The 13138-nt window shown below is 36.1% G+C and overlaps 1 protein-coding gene across 4 annotated transcripts in view; it reads right to left on the reverse strand.

Moving 5' to 3' along the window:
* GLRA3 (glycine receptor alpha 3) overlaps window positions 1-13138 on the reverse strand; it is an 85930-nt gene that overhangs the window by 16184 nt on the left and 56608 nt on the right. For all 4 annotated transcript variants that reach the window (XM_015625793.2, XM_015625792.2, XM_015625790.2 and 1 more), the window contains exon 6: window positions 11804-11941. In XM_015625793.2, the coding sequence (XP_015481279.1) occupies window positions 11804-11941 (138 nt within the window). The remainder of the gene's footprint in view (window positions 1-11803; window positions 11942-13138) is intronic.

Below are 13138 nucleotides of genomic sequence, written 5' to 3' on the forward strand. Positions count from 1 at the left end.
TAAAAATTGGGGAAAAATAGTGATATTAGTATGAGCACTACATTATCAATAGGAGAATCTGCTAAATCTCTCCCTGTGTTCCCATTCAAACTGCTCCAGCTCATAAGAGAAACGATCAAGTTTCAAACACTGTTTGAAGACTGGAAAGACCAGAGATTAAGAAACTTTAGGAAGGTAATTAAATGACTTAGTTTTGTCCAGACACTGAATATAAAGCAACTTCTACACACTTATTCAAACCAGAACAAAAACAACAACAAATCTATTGGTAGCTCATAAAAATGTAATAAACTCATATTTTTATATTAGCCAGACTATTGTGTGGTTGGGGTTTTTTTTCCACCCTTCAAGCTGTAGATTATTTCACAGATCTCGGCCCAGCCTCACTAGATTTTTTAATTTTGCCCAATGGCCATATAAGTCACAGAGGAATGGTGCTGAAGGCAATGCTGTTACTGTAAATGGTGTATACATAAAAGAGTTTCTCACAACAACAATTACACATAACTCAGTTTTCTTCCTTATTTTGAGGAAAAAACATTTTATAATTCTATATTTAAGAAGGAAGGCTATATCACTATATTTTCTTAAGTGGTATGAAGCTCTTTGTTTATGTTTTCTACATATTTTTGAAAGATATTTTCCTAATCAATTTCCATTTGCCAAAATGACATTTTATACTAATTTTTTCCACAGTAATAGAGAGTTGATGCTTATCAGATTAAAAAAATTATGTAATGGATTTATAAGCTCATCATATACTAATGTATTTTGTTTTATGCTGTGACAATAGTGTTAGGCATACAGAAATGAACTTCAGATAAAATCAAAGAAATATTTTTATTCTAGGGATATTAAGTGCTTCTGAACTTCATTATTTTCATAATAGTTCTTTTAACAGGCCACTAGTTTTTCTATGATGTCATAATGAATGCAATTTTATGACAATTTTATTCTCCTGAGGCACTAAAAAAAATTTAGAAAGACATTTGTTATGATGTTTAATTTTAAGGTTACATTTCGTATCTCAGGAGTTTTATATGTGCAAGTTCAATTATTAGTTTCATTCCTAATTGTCAGCATTTTCTGAATCCTATCTAAACTCCCGAAATCTGTGTCCCAGATCCTGCCTCAACCATCTGCTACCCCAGCTTCAAGACTGATTTCTACCTCAGTCACAGGATGAAATCCTGGTTTAAAAATGTGAATGGGAATTTTGGTGTTTACTTCAGGAAAGGCCAGGATATTACCCTATGCTTCTCCTCCACGGCCTTGAAAAGGATACCTATGCAATTTAGTCTTTCATTTAGCTGTTCACTACACCCCACATACCAGAAGTTCTGCACTAACTGGCCTTTGTTGGAATCATATTCTTTAACTGGTTCTTACCCTGAATATTTTTTTTTTTTTTGTGACATTCATTCTGTTAATTCAGCAGCCTTGGACAGCAGCAGTCTGTGTCTCATACATCACAGTAAATCGTGGTGGTAAGGAGTGACAGAAATGCATCAGCCCAATCTAGGTCTAAGCAAAGCCATTCTATTTGGCACCATATCAGTAAGAATTGTTCAGCATGCAATATTTTCTTCTTTCAAAACAAATTAGGAAGGAAAACTAAGGAGCATCAGACTGACTAATATATGCATACGCATATATGAAGTGTCAATAAACATTAGCTACTGTTTGTAGGTTGTTTTTTTTTCCATCCAGAGAAATGTGGGATAAGAGATCTGAGTTTCTTTCCTGAGGACTTCAGTGGACTTGAACTATTAGAGACCACTCATCACAAAAATTCTGTATTCCTAAACAGTGAACAGTAAATAATATAGTAGCTCTGATATGGAATATTTTATGTGGTTGCAAATTTGACAGATCTAATTGAACTAAGGTGGAAGAGAAGAATAGTTGTAAACAACAGAATCCTAAAAAAATTAAAGAGATTATAAATGAAAAAAGTGCAAATGGAATATATTGTAACCACAGAGAAAGGGAGAAAAAAGCAGGCATAATGAAGAGGCCAGAACTATGACTGAATGATGTGTCAGAAGAATTATACAAAAGTATGCTTTTGCTTGGTTTAGTATTTTTGTAAATATCATTGGCCAAGGAAAAAAACCCTCAAAACCTGTAACATCAAATTGAAACAAACAAAAAATTGAAAAAAAAGAAAAGAAAAAAGAAAGTGGATGTGTCTCAAAGTAGAAAAATACCTTTGTTTAGCTTCACTGCATGTGTGAATTAGAGTCCTGTCTTTGTCTTAGACCCAGAGACTTTATGGACTTGCCAGGCATACTTCCAGTGCGTCCTAGTCAAGACTACCATGTTCCTCTCTTCCCATACAGCTCTGACAAATTAATATATAGCAGCTCCTCCAGAAGACTGGTGGCTACCCAGCTAGACCCTCTTCTCTGCTGCTCCAGTACTGAGTATTGGAGAAAAGCTGCAGATTGAAGTCAGTCTAGCACTTCAGTTGCAGTAGTTGCTGGTCTAAGTGTGAAAAATTTGATGTTAGCTTTTGCCCTTCCTGGCTGAAATCAGAACCACTTGCATAAACTTGGCTAATGTAGCTGACTGAAAAAAGAAAACCCTTGTACTAGCAGATGTGAGTCCAGCCAAAAGAGGCTATGCTGTTTTTTCCCACCTGAAGGGGTGGGTCTCCTTTCCCTTCCTGTATTCCATTTCAAATTCAAAGCCAGGTTAGGTGTGGTTTAATCTATTTGACTGGATGCTTGAATGGACCAGAAGAGACATATCCATAAAGTCACCTCAGCTGGTGAATGAGATAGACAAGCAACTAAAAGCATTGCTCTAATAATTCATTTGTAGTACATGAAGGGTAAGATCGAGTTCATTTTGACAGGCACTGTGAATGTCACAGAGAGTGCCTAGCAGGAGGATAGGAATCCCTTGTGGTATTGTGGCTGAGCAACAAATTAAGACCTGATGGTAGTTTCAGACTAAAGCTGTCTAAATATAAGTGTGCACACAATCCATAAAATGGATTTTTGTAAAGCAAAAGAATGAAAAGGTATGAAGGGCTTCCCAAAAGAAATATTTTTTCCTGACTTGAGGTTACATCTTTTGTTTTTGTAAGTCTAGTCTAACCAGGGATTTAAGTGCATGAAAGGGCCCCAAAGTGCTGACTTGATGAGGATTGTTACCTGTGCATGCAAGGTGAATGTACTGGCATATATGCGTGTGATGGTGCATTTTTGTCTCTTAACCATATTCTTTGGTAACAACGTTAGAGCTGCTGGACTGGCAAGATTTCTATGCAATGTCCATGCTGAAACCATTAGTATAGTGAAAAAATAAAATTGTGTCAGTCTATATGATATTTCTTTTCCCCAGAAAGCATAAATTGCTTTTCTTTGGAGTGAATATCTAGATCACACACTTTCTTTGTTGTTGTTTCTTGCATGGCCAACTGTGAGTAACCCAAGAAGAGCATTTTGCTACTTCAGGTCACCTTCACACTACACAGCCTCCTCTGACTGTAGCATGTGCTGTTGAAAAAAATGGGCTATGCAGGCAGCAGTATGCTTGTGTCATTAAAATGTACTGTCAGTAGCGTGGGATGTGCAAGAGAAATCAAGCAGAAGTTGTAAATTCAGGCCATAAAGAGTCCTCTTTTATAGTTTCATCTGTCTCAAACTGTCCCAGAGGTAAGAGTTGGTAGGACTTAAAAGTGTTTGTCTCCTTTTAGCAGCCCTTAAGGTGTGTTTTGGGGAAAGCTTTTATTACTGTACCCCTACAATGTCATAAACATGTTATGATTCCCAGAAAGGCTGAGTAGCTGTTTTTGAAGCTATACAGAAAGTTTTAATAAGGGAGAATTACTTCAGGATTCTGAGTCAAGGGAATAATGTGCCTGAGAAATAATTAAGAAAGGAGTAACAATTATTAACTACTATGAAATTAAAAATTAATAGCATAATAAAATATAAAATTAGCAAGTATAAACAAATTAGAAAAGAGCTAAGCATGCAGAGTTCAACTTTTTATCCATGCAGAACAGAAAGTTATCTGCTGAGGATCCTTGATGCTACTTTAGACAGTAGTAAATGGTAGTCTGATCTTGTAAGTCACTAATAATGTTAATAAATGATTTGTTGTGAAATATCTTATGGATATAGAGAGAACTGTAGCTAAAAGACTGTACAGTTTAATGAAATTACATTAATCCATTTACTTAAAATAAGAATCTTATGCTTGCTGAATAGAGATGATTTAAAGGTTAGCAAAACTGAACTGAGTTAAGCAAATCTGAATAAATCTTTATGGTGCTCTGCAGAATATGTGTCTTTGATCTGGGAAGCAAATATTTCATATTGTGATTCCAACACATCTGTCAGTATGGATGTAGACTACACAATTCTGATTTTACCAGTGACTGATAGCCAACAAGCAGCCAGTCTAGCAATCAAAATATTGCTAGCTATAGAGATTTGCTAACAGAATCCTGGGGCAACTGGACTGTGATGATGTTCCTGTGCAACAACACTTCACTTTTTGTCATGATAAAAAGCTAGAGACAAAGGCTTAGCATAAAATTAGAGAAAAAACCGAGAGACAGCAGGGAAGGAGAAAGGGAGAATGAGAAAACTTCAGTGGCTAGGATATGCTCAACCTAAATGGCTGACTCAGATTTAGATCTCTTAATACAATAGAGAGCTTCTGCCACTTGTCTGTCTTCCTGAAAGTCATTTCTTAAGCACTTCAATTCCTCTATTCCCCATATCCTGACAGAGAGCCTAAATTCAAAATGAGCTTGAAAATTACATTAGACAGAGTATTTGCCTCTCGGTGTTATTCTAAACCTCTGTTGTGTTCAACATTTTTAGACATGTTAAAACCAGAATTTGACATCTTATGTGGAAGAAATAGCATATTGCAAAAGCTAGCTGACACTTTTCCTTATAGAGATAAAAGTAATGATAAGTAATGATAGTTCCTTCTTCTCAAGGCAAAACTTAAAGACTCTTCTTCCAAAATGAAACAATAGGTGGACTCAAGATACAGGTTTTGTATAGATGGATGTAATATGGCTATTGTATCTTATGCCTCTGACTGCTTTCTATACTTCAATACCTTGGATTCTTACTACTAAATTTTAATACTTGGATCCTTACAGGTTCTTACTAAATGATTGCCACTGCAATGCTTTGAGTATTCCTATCTACTCTCTGTACAAGGACAAATATTTACTCTAGACAAACACCTGTTGCAGGACAACCCACACTGAGGATAGTTCATGACATATAATATAACATATAATATATACTGCAAGTATGACCTCACTGCAGGCCATCATACACCTTCCCTTTGTTGTATTTCTCCAGCCCTTCCTTAATGCTGGTTCTGCCACTTGTCTCCTGAGCTGGGGAACTTCAGAGTGCTAGGTAGTAGAAAGCTCGTCCTTTAAATAGTTGTGTGTTAAAGAACAGATGAAGTTTTATCAGAATTGCCTTGACACAAAATCTTTGATCATTTAATTAATCAACATTTTTATTAAAGACACTGCATATATAAACCCTAATGTTTTATCTAGTATACAGGATAGAATCACCCTGGCAAAGGCCATTGCCTTCAGTAAGAATGTGGCCATTGGCTTCAGCTGTCTTCAGACAAAATGGATTGATGAAAAAAAAAAAAGCCCCAAAAACCAAAAAAACAAACCAACCAAACAAAAAATCCCCAATCCAAACAAACAAAAAACCCCAATACAAAAACAAACCAAAAACAAAACCCAAAACCTTTTTATATTGGAAGTAATTAATGTTGAAAGGAAATTTTCTGAGGACAATTTCATCTTCTAACTGAAAAAAGTCTTAGCTGAAAATAGACAGTCTCAGGAGGAAATAAAACTGTATTGCCATAAGAAGGATCACATAGACCACCAGCACTTTCCTTCTGCCTTTTGTTGTGTTCTTTCTTTTTTCTCTGCATCTGCTAAAATAAGATTGCAGTTAACATCTCTTGGCAACAGCATGTTACGTATAACACTGCAGACAAAATAGCAGATGATTTTCACACAGAGGATGAATGAGAATGAAATATATAGACTGACTTTTCCATAAGGCAATACTGTCCCCTTAACTTTCTCTTGTGTTTGAGTCATTATCGGAATCACCACAAGAAAAGCAGTCCACTTGATTTTACCCTGTTCAGTAAAGACATTTCCTTTTTATTCTTCCAAGAACATGACACTTTTGCTTGAGAGGAACTCCACTTATTACTGAAATAGAGCTTTCTGTTCCTTTGCCTTCCAGTGATACGATTTTTTAAACAACAGATAAAATTCATAAATTATGTGTATGCAAAGCTCATTATTTCAAGAGATTGTAACTATAAAACTGATTACATATAGGTAAATTTAGCTGAAATTATTTTCATACCTTTCTAAGAAGTCAGGATAATAAAAAAGCATTTGGTAAGTGTGCTCTCTAGAAACTTTCCAATTTGCTCTTTAATATAAATTGCAATTTGAGTGTATTTTGCTTATACTTTTGAGTATAAAAGTACTCATTTCTTCCTGATCATAAAATAGATAAAACACCGTATTTATCTTCATAGAGCCTGAATAGAAATTATGATTTTCCAGTGTCTAACATATAGAACTAGACACTTCTCTATGTATCTAAAGCCAGGATTCACTAAAGGTCTCTAGGAATGTACTAACATTCAGTTTTTCTTTCAAGTCACAGTCTGTGGAATTCAGCAATATTTTGGGGGAAGTCAGTGCTTAGGCTGTCACCTCATAGATTCCCATACAGGAAGGGGATTTTACATTGCTTTTTTTTTAAAAAAAAATTTGGAGGCAGGTGATAAGCTTGACTTTGGTGTAAGGCTGATAATGATTGCAGTAAAAGACAGCTGAAAATAGATATGAAAAAGTTAAATTGGTAAATTTGCACTTGCAGTTCTCATGTCCCTCAGAATGGAGAGCTGAGCTGCATTGAGCAGGACCTTTGTGGGCTGGAGAACCCAGCACAACATCATGGCAAAGACAAATTCACAGATCTGTGATGAGGATGGAACAACCCCCTGCCCTGATACAGGCTGGGGGTGGGCTGGGTAGGCAGCAGGTCTGCTGGGCCTGGGAGCCTGAGAGATGTCAAGCTGAACAGAAATTGTGATGTGAAAGACTTGTCATGTGCTGCACTGTGTTAGCAGGGGCAGAGAGGGGAGACATAGAAACTAAGGAGGCATCTAGATGTGATGTTTCCACTTCCAGGACAGACAATGAATTTTTTATTCAATGAATCTTTAAAGCAGAATGCTCAAATTTTGATCAGTGCAGGGTTGACATTTGTGGCCTCTTTGCCCTTGAGAAAAATGTCTTGTTGGAGTCAGGAAGTGCCATTTTGTGCATCTAGGGATGGTCACATCCTCAGCCTGCCACAGACTGTTTACAAAAGTGTTTATAATTCCTGCTTTTTCAGCAAAGGAATGAGCAGCTTCAGAGATTTCACACCCATAGACTATCTCCTGGGTAAAAAGTACAAACCTCCTTTTTGGAGGAATGGTCTATGAAAAAAACCTGAGGGAGTTAAAAAGTAATGTCTTAAAAATCACTCCTATCCACTCAAAAAGAGTGTTTTAGGTGTTTGTGAACACAAGTAAGGATTTGAATTGTTGTGAGAGTAAGACATCGAAGTTATGTCTCCTTTAATCACTGTCATCAAGCTGGCAGCAAAATGGCTGAATATAAGGCACTAGGTCAGTCGAGGTGAGACTTAGAAGGTCCACAATCTACAGCTTGTGAAGCACCTTTTTTGGCTATGGGAGGAAAAATGGAATCACGAGAAAAAATTGTGTTTGGGATGCGCATATTAGGAAGTCAGATGGGGAGTGTGGAGCTAAGGAAACATGCTGTTCATCAAGATTGCAATTATCAGAAATGGTCATGTACAGAATTTATCAGTCCTGGTGCTGAGGGCAGCAATCACAGCTCCCCTGTTTCAAGGACCACTACATCCAATTTTTTGATCCAAAAGGCATTATTGGACCTAAGACAGTTCTGAGCAGCATCGCTCAAGTGTGGGTGTAAAGCATTATCCATGACACAGGAGTAAAGCCAAGACTCATTTGTGCCTCTGAGCCAATGCTATTATGCATAAACTCATGCTACTGTATATTTAGATTTTTTTTTCAGCTTTTTTGCAGCTGTGATTGAAATTATCTGTGATTGCAATAAAATTTAGGTGTTGCATAATAGCCCAGGGAAGCAATTAATGTCACATAGGAATGCAGCAAACAAGACCATCCTTGTAATGTAAATGGTTCATGTGTGATATTTCTGGTTGTTATGATTCTACTTCACTTTCCAAATTGGTCACTGTGCATATGCCTGTGGATGCAAAAAAATGAAAATTATCAGAAATGTTGTTGTGTCACCTCAGAACACAAGATTTGATGAGCCATTTTGCTGTACTGCTGCTGAAACTGTTATATCTCTATATTTAGACACAGTTTATTTTTTGGGCTCTGGTTACAGTGAACCATTTTCAACTGGGCATGAAACACTGATGAGACATGCACTGATGACTTTCCACATACTGTCCTGAAGCTTCATGTTAATTTGCTTCATGGGGAGAACTTTGGGATTTTTTTTTTGTTTTACAGGATGCCTCAGAAGAGCTTTCCATCCTGTGTTGTAACTAAATTTAATTTGAAAACTCTTCTTTGGTCACTTACTACGTACCAGCTGTAGTTGCTTAGCATTATTTTAAGAATTCATTTTATTTAATCTGTCATAGGCCAGAGAAATAGACTTCACATCATATTTTAAAAATTGCTTTTTGTAAATTTTTGTTATTGTGAAGTATCCTAAAGGCATATCTTCCTGCAATATCTCATTGCAGAAGCCTTAAAAAGCACATTACTGATGATGTATCCAAGTAACACAGTGAAAATAGTTGTTGCTGTCTTTTAATATAATGTTTATGGGGTTTTAGCCTACAAATGGTAGTAAATAGTATTGGTTGTAACAAAGAATTAAAAGGAGTTCTTACTCTCCTAGAAACCAAACCCTCCTAATCTGGTTAAATTTGCTTCGTACTGAAGATTTAAATTAAAAAAAGTACTTTGGACAAAATACTTTTATCTTGAAGAGGAGACTATCACAATAAATGTAGTCCTACATGGGTAAACCCACCCTTTCTTTCTGATTTGCCCTGACAAAGTTCTGTACCTGTAATTTTGGTGCTGTAACTCAGAGCAGGCCACTCAGCTGCTTCCTCTGGTGAGACACACCCTTCCACCTCCTGCTCAGCATCAGCATCCCAATTTTCCCCTCTGCCCATCACAGGCAGGTCCCACAGCTGCGCAATTGCTTTATTTTTTGCTGACATCTTTTAACATTTCCATCCTCTAACTGCATCCAGGCTTCCAAGGTTTCTGTGTTACCAAACACCTTGATTTCTTTGTGGACAAGTTGAATGGTCCAATTACTTTTTCAGTACAGGCTTGATCTTCATCTTTCAAGGGCTGTAGGTTGCACTCACCTCTTAGAGCATGTTTGGCCACAGAAATGCAGTTTGGCCAAAGCAATACAGAATACAACAGGCTGCTGACTGGCCACACTGTCCTCTAGACTTATTGTCCCCTCCTCTCACCTAAATGGGACAGAATTGCAAGGAGACAAGCACGCTTGTAGCCACATTTTGAGAGCCATGAGGCCTCCCATGCATCTGTTATAACATAACAGATGCATGCTCTGTTAACATAACATCTGTTGCTCCTGCTTCTCCACTCAGGTTAGGGCCACAGTGAACAAACAGCACATACAATTTGAGCCCAAGTAACCTAGCCTAGTATAGGTGTAGCATATTTTCCTATTTTTCCTTAGATAAAAATGAATACCAGGTTAAATAGGCTTGAAACAGGTTGTGAAGAAAAATATTGTGCCTTCAAAATACTGAAAAAATGAAGTTTTAGTGAAAAACACAAGGTTTAAACTCTGACAATTATAATGTAAGTTCTCAGACAAATGAGTAAGAGTACAACTAAGCTTTGGATGGAGGCTTTGAAAATCACTGGAAATTCTGAAATTTTAAACCAGGTTTCCATTCAGTATCAGGTTAAGCATCACAGTAATGTCTCTATTTCTCAGAGGTTTTTGATGCACCATATTATGAAAATGAACTTTAGAAAAAGGAGAAGAATACTCTATACCGTGGTTTCTCATCAGTTAATATCATATACCTTATATAGAATACAATTACAGACACTCATTAAAATGGCATAAAAGCAGGAGAATCTTAAAGAAAAAGGGTAAGTTGCTTGTATATTTCAAAGGAGACAGTGGAAAATAATGAAAATAAAATTTTCTTATTTGTCATAAGGATTATGGTAGAAAGGAAAAAAGGGAAAATAGGAATTCCTATCTTATCATTAATGAAGAAATATCTGAGTGAAAAAATTATTCTGCTATAGGATATGTATCATATATTTTAGAAGGTTTTTAAGGATTATTCATATTTTAGTATTTGTACAACAGAAGTGCATGTTAAGTATTTCCAATTTATTTTAGGGAACAGTTCAAAATATCTCTCTTGATATCATCCTATTCTAAATGGAAATTATGACAGAACCTTCCCTTCTCCTAGGGCACTACTGCAGTTGCGATAAAACTCAGTGTTGGAAAGCACTCCTCCTTAATTTTGATTGTAGCAGGACATTCCTTTTGAACATCATCTATTTGATTTTTCTCTCCCTGACATTTCAGCAGAATTCAAATGATTCTGATGAATTTTAAGAAATGTTTAATCATACGGAGAGCAAGAATTTAAAGATACATGGATTAGAAGACCTTTAACTTTTTATTTTTTTTTCAAGAAAATACATAAACTATGCAACTTAGGCTTTGCTTTTCAGGATTATTAAACTCGTGATTCAGTTATTGATATAGTTTTTCACAATTAAAAATAAAAATATAATAACTATAATATTAATATTAATCCCCTACTTTTTCAGATAATCCCAGAGATGAGCTAAATACCTCAGTTCAACAAAGACAATGATTCAGTATCACAGAATCATAGAATTAGAGAATTATAGAATGGTTTGAGTTGAGAGACCCTAAAGATCACCTAGTTCCAGCTCCCCTGCCACGGGCAGGGACACCTTTCACTAGACCAGGTTGCTCAGAGCCCCATCCAGCCTGGCCTTGAACACTTTCAGGGATGGGGTATCCACAGCTTCTCCATGCAGCCTGTTCCAGTGCCTCACCATCCTCACAGTAAGGAATTTCTTCCTCATATCTACACCTACTCTCTTTCAGTTTGAATCCATTCACTCTTGTCCTGTCGCTGCATGCTCATGTCTAGCTCGTACACCTTTCCACTGCACACTAAAATCCTTTCAGCTCATTCACACTGCCCCCTTGCTGCATGAATTAAGGCAGGAATAGCTTGGCTCAGCCATGCTGTGTCCCTTTTTCCCGACTGAGCCAGGCTATGATTAGTGCACAGCGTGTAGACCTTTGGATTTCAGCAGTGCTTCAGATCCCACATTGTAAATGGGGTCACGGCACCTACTGAATAAGTAAAACCCCTGACTGAACAGTGTTGGAATTATTTCAACTCTATATTTACTTAAGGTACCTAAAATTGAAGTTTTTCCAGTCTTCAGGTAGTTTTGGTTTGCCAGTTATTTAAGACTGCATTACCTTGCACAATACACCTGTGTGTTTTAAGCCTCTTCTGAATTCAGTGAGAACATTTAAAATACAACCCAACTGTGACATTTATTATAACAATAAATGTTAAATGTCTTTCAGTTTTAATCTCTTTCCTACCTGTATTGTAATGCTTGGTGCAGTAACATAAATCCTTTTCTTCTTTCAACAGAAACTGTGGCAGAGTGAGACCTTCGGCTACTTGAACCGCTCCCTTTTCTTGCCACTCAAAAATGAGATCATTCATTGTGTATCCAACTAAAACAAAGAAAAAAAACCCAAATAAACTCTAAGTTAGTTGCAAACTTTGAAAAGCAGTAACATATCAAATTAAAATATCTAAAATAAATGTTATAAAAAGGAGGTAATACAGAGGGCATGCTTATACTCGTTGATCACAAATTTTTATCTGCTATTCTATACCACACTGAATTGGAAGAGACAAAATGGCTGTCTTATGAAACTCTTTTAAATCTTAATAATTAGACGGTCTATTAATGGATTCAACAAAATCATTTAAATTAGCTAAACATCCAAATCTCTTGTGTGCTTGGGAACATCTTTTTCTCCCCAGCCCATGAAGGATAAAATAGGCCCTTCACACTCAGATCTCTTCCTGCTTTTACTTGAGGTGAAATGTGGATTGTCAAAGTTATGTTTATGGATTTATGTCAATTTGAATGGTTAAGTGCAAATTGTTCAAATAAAAGAATGAATTGAAATTCTGCAGTAGTATTAGTTGAATTGAAAAACTGATTTTCTCTGAAACGGGAACAACACATGGGAAAGCAAATGATTATAATCTTCTCATATTAACTGATGTGATATATAATGATATTAAAAAACACTCAGCTTCAATATTCATTCTCCTGCACTTATCCATACCTCATGCATGTGTATAAGATTAGATACAACAGCAAAATACATACTAATCAAGGCCCAGACTTTACAAAGGACAAGTGCTTTTTCCTTCTATTTCCCTCTCAGATAAAAATTTGCATGGCATATAATTGGGGAAAATATCCCTATTTCTTCTGAATATGTGATCTGTTAATTTTCCCAGGCATTTAAATATGGTTTTTTTTTTCCTAAATAAAATTTATCTGGTTATTACAGCTGGAAAAAAAGGTATTATATTCTCATTCAAGTTTGAGCTACATACACTAGAATGAACCAGAAGGTACCAGAAGGATAATTTTTTCATCTAATTTATATAGCTTTCAGCTTCTTTGCAATATTTCCTTTCTGCTTTAGTCCAATACTAATAAATTGTTGAAAAAAACCTGTTGAGAACCAGAAATTCTTTTAACCTTTCAGTAACAAATTGCTGTTTCAAGTATATTGTTCAGAACCTTCTAAGAGTAATTGTCTGCCCAAAATTACTGACATTTTGAGTTTCAGCAAAGAAAGTATCCTCTTTGCTGTGTGGGCATAAATCTTACCCCATTATATTCA

Source organism: Parus major, chromosome 4, assembly GCF_001522545.3.
Source record: "Parus major isolate Abel chromosome 4, Parus_major1.1, whole genome shotgun sequence".
NCBI classification, from domain to species: Eukaryota; Metazoa; Chordata; class Aves; order Passeriformes; family Paridae; genus Parus; species Parus major.